The sequence below is a fragment of the Lagenorhynchus albirostris genome, chromosome 5 (assembly GCF_949774975.1).
Source record: "Lagenorhynchus albirostris chromosome 5, mLagAlb1.1, whole genome shotgun sequence".
NCBI lineage: Eukaryota > Metazoa > Chordata > Mammalia > Artiodactyla > Delphinidae > Lagenorhynchus > Lagenorhynchus albirostris.
The window spans coordinates 73,841,887-73,858,201 of NC_083099.1; the positions used below are offsets into that span (position 1 = coordinate 73,841,887).

Genomic DNA, 16,315 nt, shown 5'->3' on the forward strand with positions numbered 1-16,315 from the left:
TGAGGAGGGAGGGGGAAGGTCCACAACTTAACAGGTGGGTATTTGGTGTGTTGTCAAGAAAAATGAGGGGACTGGGACTTCCCTGGTGGTGCAGTGGTTAAGAATCCGCCTGCCAGTGCAGGGGACACGGGTTCAGGCCCTGGTCCGGGAAGATTCCACATGCCGCGGAGCAGCTGAGCCCGTGCACCACAACTGCTGAAGCCCACACCCCCCGGAGCCCGTGCTCTGGAAAGAGAAGCCACCGCAGTGAGAAGCCCACGCACCGCAACTAGAGAAAGCCTGCATGCAGCAACGAGGACCCAACCCCAACGCAGCCAAAAATAAATAAATAAATAAAATTAAAAAAAAAACGAGAAGAAGAATGATGGGACTGATTTTACTGCTGTCACTCTCCATATCGTACAGAGGCATGGCATTGTAAAGTACCACCAAGTGATCTGCCTAGGTTACAAAAACATCTGCACCTGGAGGGAGTGGTACAGAGGTGAGATGAAAGCAGAAGGGTATAAAATAGGAGCAGTTTATAAGGGCCAAATCTTGTGTGCAGCTCAAGAGAGATGAAAAGTTTTCCAGTCAGCAGTGCAGAACTGTTGAAACAGGGAGATAATCAAATTTACATTCTTTTGCAATATAGAAGGTATATCAAAAGGAGCATGACCAAGAGCAAAGAAATGTGATAGTTCATGTAAGAGATGTTGAAGGCATGAACAAAGAGTATAGCAGTGGACATAGAATAGTATGGATAGGGGTGTTGTTAATTAGATGGAAGCTGTAGGATTTGTTGGTTGACTGATGGGCTGTTTGCAGTTGAAGAGAGAATAGTGGAGGAAAGTTTCTCAATTTTGAGTAATATATGAAGCCCTTTTTTTTTTTGCGGTACGCGGGCCTCTCACTGTTGTGGCCTCTCCCGCTGTGGAGCACAGGCTCTGGACGCGCAGGCTCAGCGGCCATGGCTCACGGGCCCAGCTGCTCCGCGGCATGTGGGATCTTCCCGGACCGGGGCACGAACCCGTGTCCCCTGCATCGGTAGGCGGACTCTCAACCACTGCGCCACCAGGGAAGCCCATATGAAGCCCTTTTAAAGAAAAAACATCCCTGGCCCTATGTAACTTAAATTACCATATATACCCAGATATAAGGCACACTCCAAATAAAAGGCAATTCTGTATTTGTCCAGTTCCCAAAAAAGATTTTTGAGTAACATAAATATGTAAATTTCTGGAGATTTAAGTGAAATGATTGATGCTTTTTTATAATGTTACTTATTGAGTTAACATTAAATCACAACATTATATATTAATGCTTTTTTCCTGTCATGTTCCATGAAATAATTTTGTTCTGTTTTTGTTTTTTACTAGCATTTAGATATGTCTTTGTCAGCTTTCTGACAAAGCTGTAGCTGCTCAATATCATCTGAGAGTTTTTTGGAGCGTGTGATTTTCACTTTATGTTGTTTGAGATATAGCACATTTAAAATTTGTATATGATGCTTTCACTGGACATTTTATCTTAAGTTCATTTATCCTAAATACCCATTTGCTATTTGTGATTTCCACAGTGTAACTATATTGCTTTGTAAATGAAATTTAAAACATAAATATGCGGTTTAAAATTCAAAGGATAGGGGAATTCCCTGGTGGTCCAGTGGTTAGGACTCGGCGCTTTCACTGCCAGGGCCTGGATTCAATCCCTGGTCAGAGAACTAAGATCCCACAAACGTGTGGCGCAGCCAAGAGGAAAAAAATTCAAAGGATATAGAAGGGTTGTTTTGGCTGAAGTCTGGCCTTTCTTTCCCCAGTGTACTAACTGGTTAGCTGAAGTACTATGAGATAGTTTTAGATCAGTTTATTAGATATTGATCACATGCAAGCGAACATGACGTTAGATGCTGGGGTACCAAGACAAAAATCAACCCCAGTGTTCAAGAAGCTCCTGCTCTTTTGGAGGAGCTAGAAAGTAAACAAGTATTTACTGCTTAGTAGTATGTCCATGTATGTAATAGAAGAGTATCACAGTGGAGTGAGTGGGGAGGAGGTAGTGTAGAGAATGCTTAGCACAGGAATTGAAAAAAGTAACACTTATGGTGATTCTTGAGCATGCATGAACTAGACGAAGGGAGAGATAAGGGGAATAAGGACTTTCCAAGCGTGTAATTTGGTGTGACTGTACTGAATTGCATAGGATGGAGAAGAGGAGAGGAAAAGCCAGAGAGATAAGCTGACGTCTGATCACAGAGGACTCGCCAGATCATAAGAACTTTGGAATTTATACTGTGGGTGTCAGAGAGCTATTAACTTAAACTGTGTGTGTGTTTGTATTTGTGTGTTATAAGCACACTTGTATTTTGGAACATAACTTCAGCAGCAAAGTGGAAGATAGAATGATGATCAGTTAGGAGCCTATTGTAGTAATCCAGGTAAGAAGAATTAAGGACTTGATTTTAAAGTCTTAGAGATAATAATAGAGAAGAGAAAACAAATGAAAGATATTAAGAGTCGAGTCAGCAGTTCATTTCTGGCAGTAGGACTAAACTAGAGAGATACCATGAATAACCCTCCCAAGTGAGGAAAATCCTGAATAAAATATCTTAAAAAATCTTTCAAAATGTATCATTGGGCTGGCAAGAAAGTAAAGAATATTCAGAAGCTAAAAATGAAATGAAATTGGAAATGAGATGTTAGCATGGTTTAAAGTAAGCTTTCACCCTGGTTGAATCTGCCCGAACTGGATGGCTTTGAACTTCTCTTTTGATGGCATCAGAGGGCACAGGAAAGAAGCTTGCAGCCTTCCTAAGGAGAGGAATCTGAAAGGAGAACCTTCCCATACATGAAGCGGGGACCTTGGCATTTGGGGTGTGGCAGGAGAAATCTTCACTGAGAATTTATAACAAGGGTCCTTACAGGGTCACATTTCCCATGTGGTTTCATAAAACTTCAAGTAAAGAATGTATTTTATTTTATTTAAAGAAATTTTTTTTAAGAACTAACATTTATTATTTTTGGCTGCATTGGGTCTTCGTTGCTGCTCACAGGCTTTCTCTAGTTGCAGCAGGCGGGGGCTACTCTTCATTGTGGTGCACAGGCTTCTCATTGCGGTGGCTTCTCTTGTGGAGCATGGGCCCTAGGCGCGAGGGCTTCAGTAGTTGTGGCACATGGGCTCAGTAGTTGTGGCGAGCAGGTTCTAGAGTGCAGGCTCAGTAGTTGTGGTTCACGGGCTTAGTTGCTCCATGGCATGTGGGATCTTCCCGCATCCAGGGCTCGAACCCATGTCCCCTGCATTGGTAGGCAGATTCTTAACCACTGCACCACCAGGGAAGCCCCAAGAATGTATTTTAAATAGTCTCTGTTTGGTGATGCCTTCAGGTACCTTACAAAATCTCTCAAGTTACCTTCTCTTAGGAGGGATGTACCTTCAACCCAGCCTTCAAAAATCTACAGATTAAAATTCCAAGCCACTTGAGATCATAGTCAAAAAAAAAATCACAAAGTGCACAAAAAAACATTGCATAGTGAGCAAGAGCCAGCAGAAATGAGACAGTGACCTCTAGAGACTGCAGAAAGTTTATATTTTGTCTTAGTAATTCCAGTAAGTTTGATTAATATATTAGAAGAAATGAAAAGAAATGTGAGTATGAAGTAAGGGTCTCTGACCAGGCAGATTAGGAAACAAAAACCCCAGAACTTCTAGTTATAAAAAATTAACTAAAATTAAAAGCTCATGAACAGGTAAAAAACAAATTGGCACAGCATAGAATGAAGAGTTCTAACATACATCTAATTGGAGTTCCAGAAGGACATAAGTGTGAATGAAGGAGTAAGGCAATTTTTATTTATTTATTTATTTTTAACATCTTCATTGGAGTATAACTGCTTTACAGTGGTGTGTTACTTTCGCTGTATAACAAAGTGAATCAGCTATACGTATACATATATCCACATATCTCCTCCCTCTTGGGTCTCCCTCCCACCCTCCCTATCCCACCCCTCTAGGTGGTCCCAAAGCACTGAGCTGATTTCCCTGTGCTATGCGGCTGCTTCCCACCAGCTATCTGTTTTACATTTGGTAGTGTATATATGTCCATGCCACTCTCTCACTTTGTCCCAGCTTACCCTTCCCCCTCCCGTGTTCTCAAGTCCATTCTCTATGTCTGTGTCTTTATTCCTGTCCTGCCCCTAGGTTTTTCAGAACCCCCTTTTTTTTTTTTTTTTGGATTCTATATATATGTGTTAGCATACAGTATTTGTTTTTCTCTTTCTGACTTACTTCACTCTGTATGACAGATTCTAGGTCCATCCACCTCACTACATATAACTCAATTTCGTTTCTTTTTATGGCTCAGTAATATTCCATTGTATATATGTGCCACATCTTCTTTATCCATTCATCTGTAGATGGACACTTAGGTTGGTTCCGTGTCCTGCCTATTGTAAATAGAGCTGCAGTGAACATTGTGGTACATGACTCTTTGAATTATGGTTTTCTCAGGGTATATGCCCAGTAGTGGGATTGCTGGGTCATATGATAGTTCTATTTTTAGTTTTTTAAGGAACCTCCATACTGTTCTCCATAGTGGTTGTGTCAGTTTACATTCCCACAAGCAGTGCAGGAGGGTTCCCTTTTCTCCGCACCCTCTCCAGCATTTATTGTTTGTAGATTTTTTGATGATGGCCATTCTGACCCGTGTGAGGTGATACCTTATTGTAGTTTTGATTTGCATCTTTCTGATGATTAGTGATGTTGAGCATCCTTTCATGTGTTTGTTGGCAATCTGTATATCTTCTTTGGAGAAATGCCTCTTTAGGTCTTCTGCCCATTTTTGGATTGGGTTGTTTGTGTTTTTTTGATACTGAGCTGCATGAGCTGCCTGTATATTTTGGAGATTAATCCTTTGTCAGTTGCTTCGTTTGCAAATATTTTCTCCCATTCTGAGAGTTGGCTTTTCGTCTTGTTTATGGTTTCCTTTCGTGTGGAAAAGCTTTTTTCATTAGGTTCCATTTGTTTATTTTTGTTTTTATTTCCATTTTTCTAGGAGGTGGGTCAAAAAGGATCTTGATGTGATGTATGTCGTAGAGTGTTCTGCCTATGTTTTCCTCTAAGAGGTTTATAGTGTCTGGCCTTACATTAGGTCTTTAATCCATTTTGAGTTTGTTTATTTATTTATTATTTATTTATATATTTTTGCGGTATGCAGGCCTCTCACTGTTGTGGCCTCTCCTGTTGCGGAGCACAGGATCCGGACATGCAGGCCCAGCGGCCACGGCTTACAGGCCCAGCTGCTCTGCGGCATGTGGGATCTTCCCGGACCGGGACATGAACCTGTGTCCCCTGCATTGGCAGGCGGACTCTCAACCACTGCGCCACCAGGGAAGCCCGAGTTTATTTTTGTGTATGGTTTTAGGGAGTGTTCTAATTTCATTCTTTTACATGTAGGTGTCCAGTTTTCCCAGCACCACTTACTGAAGAGGTTGTCTTTTCTCCATTGTATATTCTTGCCTCCTTTATCAAAGATAAGGTGACCATAGGCATGTGGGTTTATCTCTGGGCTTTCTGTCCTGTTCCATTGATCTATATTTCTGTTTCTGTGCCAGTACCATACTGTCTTGATTACGGTAGCTTTGTAGTATAGTTTGAAGGCAGGGAGCCTGATTTCTCTAGCTCCGTTTTTCTTTCTCGAGATTGCTTTGGCTATTTGGAGTCTTTTGTGTTTCCATACAAACTGTGAAATTTTTTTGTTCTAGTTCTTTGAAAAATGCCATTGGTAGTTTGATAGGGATTGCATTGAATCTGTAGATTGCTTTCGGTAGTATAGTCATTTTCACAGTGTTGATTCTTCCAATCTAAGAACATGGTATATCTCTCCATCTGTTTGTATCATCTTTAATTTCTTTCCTCAGTGTCTTATAGTTTTCTGCATACAGGTCTTTTGTCTCCTTAGTTAGGTTTATTCTTAGGTATTTTATTCTTTTTGTTCCAGTGGTAAATGGGAGTGTTTCCTTAATTTCTCTTTCAGATTTTTCATCATTAGTGTATAGGAATGCTAGAGATTTCTGTGCATTAACTTTATATCCTGCTACTTTACCAAATTCACTGGTTAGCTCTAGTAGTTTTCTGGTAGCAGCTTTGGGATTCTCTGTATAGTATCATGTCATCTGCAAACAGTGACAGTTTTACTTCTTCTTTTCTGATTTGGATTCCTTTTATTTCTTTTTCTTCTCTGATTGCTATGGCTAAAACTTCCAAAACTGTATTGAATAATAGTGGTTAGAGTGGGCAGCCTTGTCTTGTTCCTGATCTTAGTGGAAATGGTTTCAGTTTTTCACCATTGAGAACGATGTTGGCTGTGGGTTTGTCATATATGGCCTTTATTATGTTGAGGTAAGTTCCCTCTATGCCTACTTTCTGCAGGATTTTTATCATAAATGGGTGTTGAATTTTGTTGAAAGCTTTTTCTGTATCTATTGAGTTGAGTATATGGTTTTTCTCCTTCAATTTGTTAATATGGTTTATCACATTGATTGATTTGCATATATTGAAGGATCCTTGTATTCCTGGGATAAACCCCATTTAATCATGGTGTATGATCCTTTTAATGTGCTGTTAGATTCTGTTTGCTAGTATTTTGTTGAGGATTTTTGCATGTGTGTTCATCAGTGATATTGATCTGTAGTTTTCTGTGACCTCTTCATCTGGTTTTGGTATCAGGGTGACGGTGGCCTCATAGAATGAGTTTGGGAGTGTTCCTCCCTGTGCTATATTTTGGAAGAGTTTGAGAAGGACAGGTGTTAGCTCTTCTCTAAATGTTTGATAGAATTTGCCTGTGAATCCATCTGGTCCTGGACTTTTGTTTGTTGGAAGAGTTGTAATCACAGTTTCAATTTCAGTGCTTGTGATTGGTCTGTTTATATTTTCTATTTCTTCCTGGTCCAGTCTCAGAAGGTTGTGCTTTTCTAAGAATTTGTCCATTTCATTGGCATATAGTTGCTTGTAGTAATCTCTCATGGTCTTTTATATTTCTGCCATGTCAGTTGTCACTTCTCCTTTTTCATTTCTAATTCTAGTGATTTGAGTCTTCTCCCTTTTTTTCTTGATGAGTCTGGCTAGTGGTTTATCAATTTTGTTTATCTTTGCAAAGAACCAGCTTTTAGTTTTATTAATCTTAGCTGTTGTTTCCTTCATTTCTTTTTCTTTTATTTCTGATCTGATCTTTATGATTTCTTTTCTTCTGCTAACTTTGGGGGTTTTTTGTTCTTCTTTACTCTAATTGCTTTAGGTGTAAGTTTAGGTTGTTTATCTGAGATGTTTCTTGTGTCTTGAGGTAAGATTGTATTGCTATAAACTTCCTCTTAGAACTGCTTTTGCTGCATCCCATAGGTTTTGGGTCATTGTATTTTCATTGTCATTTGTTTCTAGGTATTTTTTGATTTCCTCATTGATCTCTGGTTATTTAATAGTGTACTGTTTAGCCTCCATGTGTTTGTAATTTTCACAGATTTTTTTCCTGTAATTGATATCTAGTCTCATAGCATTATGGTTGGAAAAGATACTTGATACGATTTCAATTTTCTTAAATTTACCAAGGCTTGAATTGTGACCCAGGATAAGATCTATTCTGGAGAATGTTCCATGAGCACTTGAGAAGACAGTGTATGCTGTTGTTTTTGGGTGGAATGTCCTATAAATATCAATTAAGTCCATCTTGTTTAATGTATCATTTAAAGCTTGTGTGGTAATTTTTAAATAGAAATGTCTGAGAATTTTTCAGAACTGATAAATGAAAACAGTCCTTATGGTGGAAGTCCAGTGAATCCCAAGGAGGATAAATAAAATTAGCCCCAGGAAATAGAGTAAAACTGCAGAAGACCAAAGACAGAGAAGATCTTAAAAGCAACTAGAGAGAAACAACAGATTGGTATAAAAATGTTTTTCTTTAGTCTGGCAACTTACTTCTCAGAAGCAACAACAGAAGACACTGGAATGCTGTCTTCAATGTACTGAGAGAAAATAGCTGTCAGCCTTAGAAACGAATATCCAGTGGTGAAAATGTCTTTCAGGAACAATAGCAAAACAAAGGCGTTGTCAGACCAAAAAAACAAACAAAAAACCACACCCACACCCACAGCCTTCACTGCAGGAGACTCTTAAGGGACACAGTTGAGGCAGAAGGAAGGTCATCCCAAGTGGAAAGCCCAAGATGGTTTTTTTTTTCCCTTTTTATTTATTTTTTCTTTTTCATTGTGGTTTATTACAGGATATTGAATATAGTTTCTTGTGACCTGAGATGCTTTTTTTTTTTTTTTTTGGCGGTACGCGGGCCTCTCAGTGTTGTGGCCTCTCCCGTTGCAGAGCACAGACTCCGGACGCGCAGGCTCAGCGGCCATGGCTCACGGGCCCAGCCGCTCCGCAGCATGTGGGATCTTCCCGGACGGGGGCACGAACCTGTGTCCCCTGCATTGGCAGGCAGACTCTCAACCACAGTGCCACCAGGGAAGCCCCTGAGATGCTTTTTAATGCCCACAAAATGTCCCACCAAATAGATTTACAATTTAGACTCTACTACTATTAGACATTTATGTTATCTATAATTTTTCAATTTTAACTGAAGCTATACTGGACATGTGTATAGATATGTTTATGCATGTGTTTTATATAGGTTTATTTAGACTAGATTTATGTAGATTTATTTAGACTTTATATAGATTTATGTAGATTTATTTAGACCACACGCCCAAATTATTGGGTCAAAAAAGTAACAGGCATTATGTTTCTTGATACATGTTATAAAATTGATTTGTTAAAGGGCTTTACCAGTTTACATTGCATCAAACAGATTATGCTTGCTTTACTGTACAAGTGAGTGTATGATAGGGCCAGTTTTAAATGATGAAGATTGACATTTCTTACCAAATTTTGACTTAGTTATATCTTTGACAAAAAGTCCCATCTCCCTTCTCTCCCGTTGTTATTAAAGTGTTTCCTTTCTTATAGAAGTAGAAATTGGTAACTGAATGCATTCTTTCTAACAAAATATTTCTAACTTTCTAGAGCATAGTCTTTCATTTTCTTTTTTAGTTTATTAACAAATATATAGTCGGCCCATATAAAGAAATGGCAAATAATGCTTTATTTAGTTTTTGTTTTATTATGAAGGAAGACTACTATTTTTAATGCTGCTGCTTTCTTTTCTAGCTCTGTATATTTCACAGTAGTCAGCCAACAAGCATAGAAGTAAACAGTTTTTGTTTTAAAAATCATTCATTCTAGAGAGGGAAAAGTACTGTTTGCTTGGGAATTCTGTATTCTAATGTGAACTGAATGTAAGAAGGTGTCTTTTTTTAAACTTTTTTCTTGTTTTTATACTATTTCAGGTGCAAGTGAAAGTGTAGGGAAACATATGCTTGAAGCCTGCAACAATAATCTGGAGATGGCAGTCACTATGTTTTTGGATGGTGGAGGAATCGCTGAAGAGCCAAGTACCAGTTCAGCAAGTGTCTCCACTGTCAGACCACACACAGAGTATGAATTTATTATTTATTATTGGGAGCTACCCCCTGCCAAAATTGAGCAGTTACATTTTTACATGTTAGGTTAATTCTCTGTTTTGAACAAATTAAAAGTTGAAAGTATCTGAAAGTGTCAGGTGAAAATTTTTATACTTATATGCTTTAAGTTCTCTACAGCACTGTCAAGTCCGTTATTTAATCCTCAGAAGAACCCTATAGGGTGGCATTATTATCCACATTTTACAGAGGAAGCAGAAGGATAGCCATTTCCCCAAGCTATACAGCAATTAAGTAGCAGATATGGAAGGAAAGCCCAATAAAACTCAGATTTCGCAATTCTGGATTTTCCTACATTGTCCCAGGAAAGTTTTGAGTTGTCATGAAAAAATTTTTGAAGAAAATTTATGCCCTAAATAGCTACATGTTGCTAATCTTTAGAGGCACCTTCAGCATATAGAACTGTAATATATAGAGCATAGTAACAGATGATAAATACATTTGGTGTTTACTGCCCTTTACATTTGATACCAGTGAGAGTTTGAAATGAATATCTGTTAAGCAAAATTCCAGTAGTCTTTGGAAAATATTAGAGATGAATTTTACTCAAATGAAAAACACTGATTTTTGAGTCAAAATTTCAAAGATCCTTAAATAAGATTTTAATACTCATAGCCATTTATAACTCTTCAGTGTTTACAACATGAGATACTAAAAAAGAAGAATCCCCTTAAATAGGAATAGGCAAAAACATGGATTTTATTTTTACTAAATTAGATTTAAAAAGCTAAATAAACATTCAGGACATGATTGCCTCTTTTTTTTTTTTTATCTAGTTCCAGATTCTAGAGTAATATTGTTTCCCCACAAAGTGTGAACTCTAGAGGTTATATAAGTTTTCTCCTATCGATGTTGGCTGTGTATTTCAAGTTTGATAGCCCATTCTCCACCAACATAACTCAAATCTTTAATGGAAATTAATATGAAAACATGATTTAGTTTACATTCACTTGAATAACAGGTATTCATAGCTGATTTCTGGGGACATATCAGTCCTCACTGTTTAAAACATGTTTTCTTAATTGTACTTAAAAATAGTTTTGATTAATGAATGTCTTTTCCTGCTGAATTACATTATAATTTTACTTAGATTATTTGTATTACTAATTGATTAACATTTGATAGTGGCACCTACTTCCTAAACTAAAATTTTCTTTCTTTACAGTTCACCTTCTGTTCCATTCTTCCATTTTGCTGGGTAGCTAGCAGTCTTGGAATAGATGACCTCAAATATGTAGTAATCAAGTCTTTCTGTATAGGGACTACTAATTAAGCCATCACCCTAATTGATGTATTTCATCAGATTAAGGCTTGTTTTTTGAGTAATTAAATTGCCTTAGATTGAGATAACTTTGTACACACACACACACACACACACACACACACAGTAAGGTGAATTATACCAATAATGGAAAGATCTATTCAGGTAAAAGATGTGTTTGAAGTTTTTAGTTTTGCTAAGATAATGGCCTGTTTCTCTTTGGTGAAAGAGATTTAATAGAGCTTCCTCTTAGAGACACATTGTCTGTTTCTTTAGAGTATTGCAGTTCTGTGTGTGAGCAGTGACTGAAATCCAGTAGGAAAGAGTGCTTAACATAATTTTGAATTATCCTTTATCCTTCACTCATTTGGCTTATTGTAGCTTTCTTTGTTTAACTAGTTGTTCTTTGATTACAGGATGTTAGTTTTTGTTGACAAATTAGTATTGATACTGTATTAAATAAAGTATGTTTTGAAGTTTCAACTTTCAGGTGTCAAAAACAGGGCCTTAAACTCAGTTATTACTATTAGAAACACCTGAATGAAAAACATTAGGCCTAACATAAATTAATATTTATTATAAGGGGAGCATATTAAATTTGAAACTTACTCTTACTTGCTATGAGCATTAATCAGCAGAATTTCGTATTTGAGTTAAAACTAAAATAATTAAACTGATTTATAAAGGGATATACACCATTTTTACAGCATATTTTAAATGAGAATTGTTCACTGGAAGAGATGGATTATTAGTAAACCCTCTGGAGGTAAACTTTGAAGAGTTTTTAGGCTTTTAAAAGAGTATTTTTTCTGTTTTATATATGTTAGTGTCTATTTAATAAATAATTCAAGGGTACTGCCTTTGTTAGCCAGCTTCATAACTAGCATAAAATTAATTGCCTGTTTAAGCTTATTTTAATATATCTGTGATTTAATTATCTATTATTTGATGTAGTGTTGATGTAATATTGTTTTTATTAAGCTCATATTTTCCATTAATTTTTTGCCTGAATTTTGTGTGTGTGTGTGTGTGTGTGTGTGTGTGTGTGTGTGTGTGTGTGTGTTTGTAAATTTCCTATCTTCTTTTTTTTCTAAAGAATTTAGGGCAGGGAACTTAGAGGAGAGGAGAAATATTTTTTATTTTTCTGTTTGTTCTCTTTCTTTATAAACCCATTTGCACTATCTATGCCAGGTACTTTATTCCAGTTCATCTCTATATGGAAATCATCTGACAGTCATTTATCATAATTTAATGTGGTTCCTAAAAGTCATTAAATCTGTTGTTCATTTTATTTGTTAATTTGAATGTGTTCACAATAGTTACGGTAAGAATAGGTAGCAGAAAACAGTTTTCATTTGGATATTTTCCCACTTTTTTTTTTTTTTAATAGAGAGGAAGTCCGTGCCCCAATTCCTCAAAAGCAGGAAATATTGGTGGAACCAGAACCTTTGTTTGGTGGTAAGTTTACCTTTTTTCCTTAGCTTTATTTGACTTTATTGTTGTCTTCGGGATTTTAGTGAAGCTATCAAAAGATATGAAGGCTTGCTCAGAGATTGTTACTTCAAGTAGAGTTGATTCTTATCTTGTAATTCTGTACTCCCCTCAGGAAAATTGCACAATTGGCTCTTTCTGAGGAGTGAGCCAGATTAAAAAGTTGATAGTTGTTGCAGAATGCCAAAAGGAGGAAAATAAGCAAAAAGAACTGCTGCCTTAAAATGGAAACAAATCTATCATTAGATAAAAGACTATGATTATATTTTGTTTTTTGGGTACCCACTTGACTGCCATATCCTTACTGTCTTGATATGCTGTACCTTCACTCTTTTTTAATTTCTAGAAGTGCTGTTCTTGTATTGAAAAAAGGAGGAAGTAATCCCTAATCCATGCAAAAAATTGTGATATCTATCTGGGGTGCATAGAGAAGATAGTAGAAAATGGAACATTTAATCAAATTTAAAGAAAATTTATAGTTTTATTTTAATAAGCACTTATTTACCTTTTGTGAGCCAGATATTTTAGGCATTAATAGGTATATTAAATAACAGAAGAGGGCTTCCCTGGTGGTGCAGTGGTTGAGAGTCCGCCTGCCGATGCAGGGGACATGGGTTCCTGCCCCGTTCCGGGAAAATCCCACATGCCGCGGAGCGGCTGGGCCCGTGAGCCATGGCCGCTGAGCCTGCACGTCAGAGCCTGTGCTCCGCAACGGGAGAGGCCACCACAGTGAGAGGCCCACGTACCGCAAAAAAAAAAACAAACAAAAACAGAAGATAGGGGACTTCCCTGGCGGTCCAGTGGTTAAGACTCTGCGTTTCCAGTGCGATGGGCAGGGGTTCAATCCCTGGCTGGGGAACTAAGATCCCGCATGTCATGCGGCATGGGCAAAAAAAAAAATTTAAAAAAACAAAAAAACCCCCCAGCAGATGAAGTTATGATTTGGTTGGGTAGAGACATAGAAATGTATATTGTATATATTGAGAACAGCAGTGCAGAGAAATAGGCCTATAAAAAGTTTCGTAGGTAAACTAAAATAAAGAAGAAATAAATTGTAAGAAAAGGATGAAGAAAATTACATAAACCATATCTTTTGATTTGAAAAAGCAACTTAGTTGAGAGTTATAAGATTGATTTTTAACTTGGGAGCTTTGAGTTTACTGTAGAAAGGAATAAAGAATATACTTTCCAGTTTCAGAAATAAAGATGGGAGGAAGAAAACAATAAGGTCTAAATATTGAAATATGATGTGTGCTTTCTGAACTGTTCAATTTAGCTAGTCATTGTGCCTTTAATATACCAGAGGTAATAAAGCATTGTTCATGTTTTTTTTTTTCATATAAATGTTATAGATTTTGGAGCTGAGGAATGCCCTTGGAAGCTTTTTCTTTCTTTTATTGCAAGGAATAAAGGCAAGATCTTTGAGTGGGGAAGACTACAGCAAATGGATTCTGTGCTATTTTACTGTTTAACAGAGGCAAAAGAGTTCCCATTTGAAACTCCACTTTCTTCCTTCTACATCTGGTTTGGTGAGGGGGGTGAGAATGACTTTATACAGTTAGGGAGTCATTCCTAACTTTCATTATTAGACCTTATTGTAACTTTGAAAAGGTTTTTGGAGAACTATTTTCTTCTTTGGGATAGTATCGATTTTTTAAAAATTAATTAATTAATTAATTTTGGCTGCGCTGGGTCTTCGTGTGGCGTGCAGGCTCTAGAGCATGCGGGCTTAGTAGTTGTGGCATGCGGGCTCTCTAGTAGTGGTATGTGGGATCTTAGTTCCCTGACCAGGGATCGAACCCAGGTCCCCTGCATTGGGAGAGCGGAGTCTTAACCACTGGACCACCAGAGAAGTCCCAGGGATAGTATTGATTTAAAGTGTGATTCTCAAAGTGTGGTCAGGGAGTCCCTGATGCCCTTTCAGTGGGTCTGTAAGATCAAAACTGTTTTCATAATAATACTAACAAGTTATTTGCCTTTTTCACTGTGTTGACATTTGGGCTGATAATTCAGAAGCAGTGATGGGTCATACTGCTGCATCTTAATTGAATCAGGACAGTGGCACCAAACTGCTACTATTTGTTGAATTCTTCACTGACACACACTTGCAGTTTAAAAAAAAAAAAAAGCCAAAGCAATAAAAATTAATTTCATTTGATCTTGATCCACATTTTTAAACTATTCTGTTTGATGAAATAGGATGTGTGCATAAAGCACTTCTGCATACTGAAGTACTCTGGTTACTTTAAGGTGAAACACTTGTACAGTTGTTTGAGTTGAAAGCAAAACTAGCTGCTTTTTTTATGGAACATTATTTTCCTTGAAAGATTACTGACAAACTATAGTTATTTAGACTTAAACATTTGGCAGACATTTTCTTGAATGTGAACGAAGCCTGTTAACTGCTTCAAGGCAAACAACTGACGTTATTTGTTGCCAGTGATTTAAGAAAAGAAAAAAAGGCTTTCAGGCAGAGCTTAGAATTTTAGAAAGTTTATGCGCATGATTGTGAGCTTGATAGCTTCCCAGTACTTAAAGGCTTTCTGATGAGGTTAGCAGTGACATTAACAGATGGTGATTTTTTTTTAATATCATATGATGAAATGGTCAGTATTTGGAATATTTGCATAACTCAGTGAACAAGTATTTTCAAATGACCAAAGCAGAATATTACAAAATTGTGCATGGGTGAAAGATCTATTCGGATCTATATGTAAGTATCTATATATGCAATATAGGTTAGATATCTATTGCTGTTTAACAAATCGCTTCAAAATTTAGCTTCCTGAAACAAACATTTGTTATATCACCATTTCTGTGGGTCAGGAATCCAGGTGTGGCTTAGTTGGGTGCCTCTGTTTAGGGTCTCTCACAGGGTATAATCAAGGTGTCAGCCAGGGCTACAATCATCTCAGAGCATGACTAGAGGAAGATCTAAGTTTACTTACGTGGCTGCTGGTTGGCTGGAGACATCAGTTCCTTACTGCAGAGCAAATGAGAGAGCCAGAGAGGGCAGCCCAAGATGGATGGAAGCCACCATCTTTTTGTATAAGTACTGTGCGCTAACAGATTGCACCACTAGAGCTCCATCCACTATCTTTTTGTAACCTAACTGTTGGAAGTGACCTCCCATCACCTCTGCCACATTCTATTTGATCCTGCCCATACTCAAGATGTTCACACACAGGTTATGAATCCTGGGAGATAGGGATAATCGGGGGCCATCACAGAGCCTGCGTAGCACATAAGACTAATGGATTTTAATGGAGCAGAATATGAAAAGTTCATTGATAAGATTTCAGATTCCATGTTGCAGCCAACCTTTAAGAAATTACCACTGGTTGAGCTTTGGTGTAGTAGCAGGGGAGAATGTTCACAATTATCTTAAAACACTATTAAAATACTCTTCCCTTTTACAACTACATGTCTGTGTGAAATTGAATTTTAATTTTCTTCATATACATGAACTAAAGGAATAGCAGCAGATTGAATGCAGAAGCAGATCTAAAAATTCAGGTGTCTTCTCTTATACCAGTTATTAACAGAGATTTGTGAAAATGTGAAACAGTGTCGCTCTGCTCATTAAATTTTGTTCTCTGTTCCTCCCCTATTCTATGAAGCTCCTTTTTGAATCTCTTTTAGCTCTTTGTAGCTTAGTCTCTTTAACCTCAGTGAGCAGCACTCCTATTATGTGGACAGTGGAGTGAGAGTACAGAGGACTGATGTTTACTTATAGCGTATGGTTTGGAAGAGTGAGGAAACCACATATTGAAGAGGCAGGCAGGAGTAATAATGATCCTAGAGCTAGAGGTGTTGTGGCTTGAGGAGAGATTCTTGGTTAGACTTAGGATATATAAGGGGGAAACAAATGGGAGCAGGTGATGAGCCCAAGAAATAGAGTGGTTGGAAAGCTAGCAATAAGAGGAGCTAGTATGAATCTCCAGGAGATCAAGTGTATGATAGAGAAAGGCTAAATTGGGGGGTGGGGTGGGGGCAGGGAGTGAGA

General features: G+C 37.7%; 1 protein-coding gene across 1 annotated transcript in view; it reads left to right on the top strand.

Moving 5' to 3' along the window:
* The window catches only part of UBXN7 (UBX domain protein 7), a 68,457-nt gene that overhangs the window by 11,157 nt on the left and 40,985 nt on the right, over window positions 1–16,315 (top strand). Inside the window, exons 2-3 of the mRNA XM_060150381.1 lie at window positions 9,366–9,513; window positions 12,209–12,276. Of these exons, the coding sequence (XP_060006364.1) occupies window positions 9,366–9,513; window positions 12,209–12,276 (216 nt within the window). The remainder of the gene's footprint in view (window positions 1–9,365; window positions 9,514–12,208; window positions 12,277–16,315) is intronic.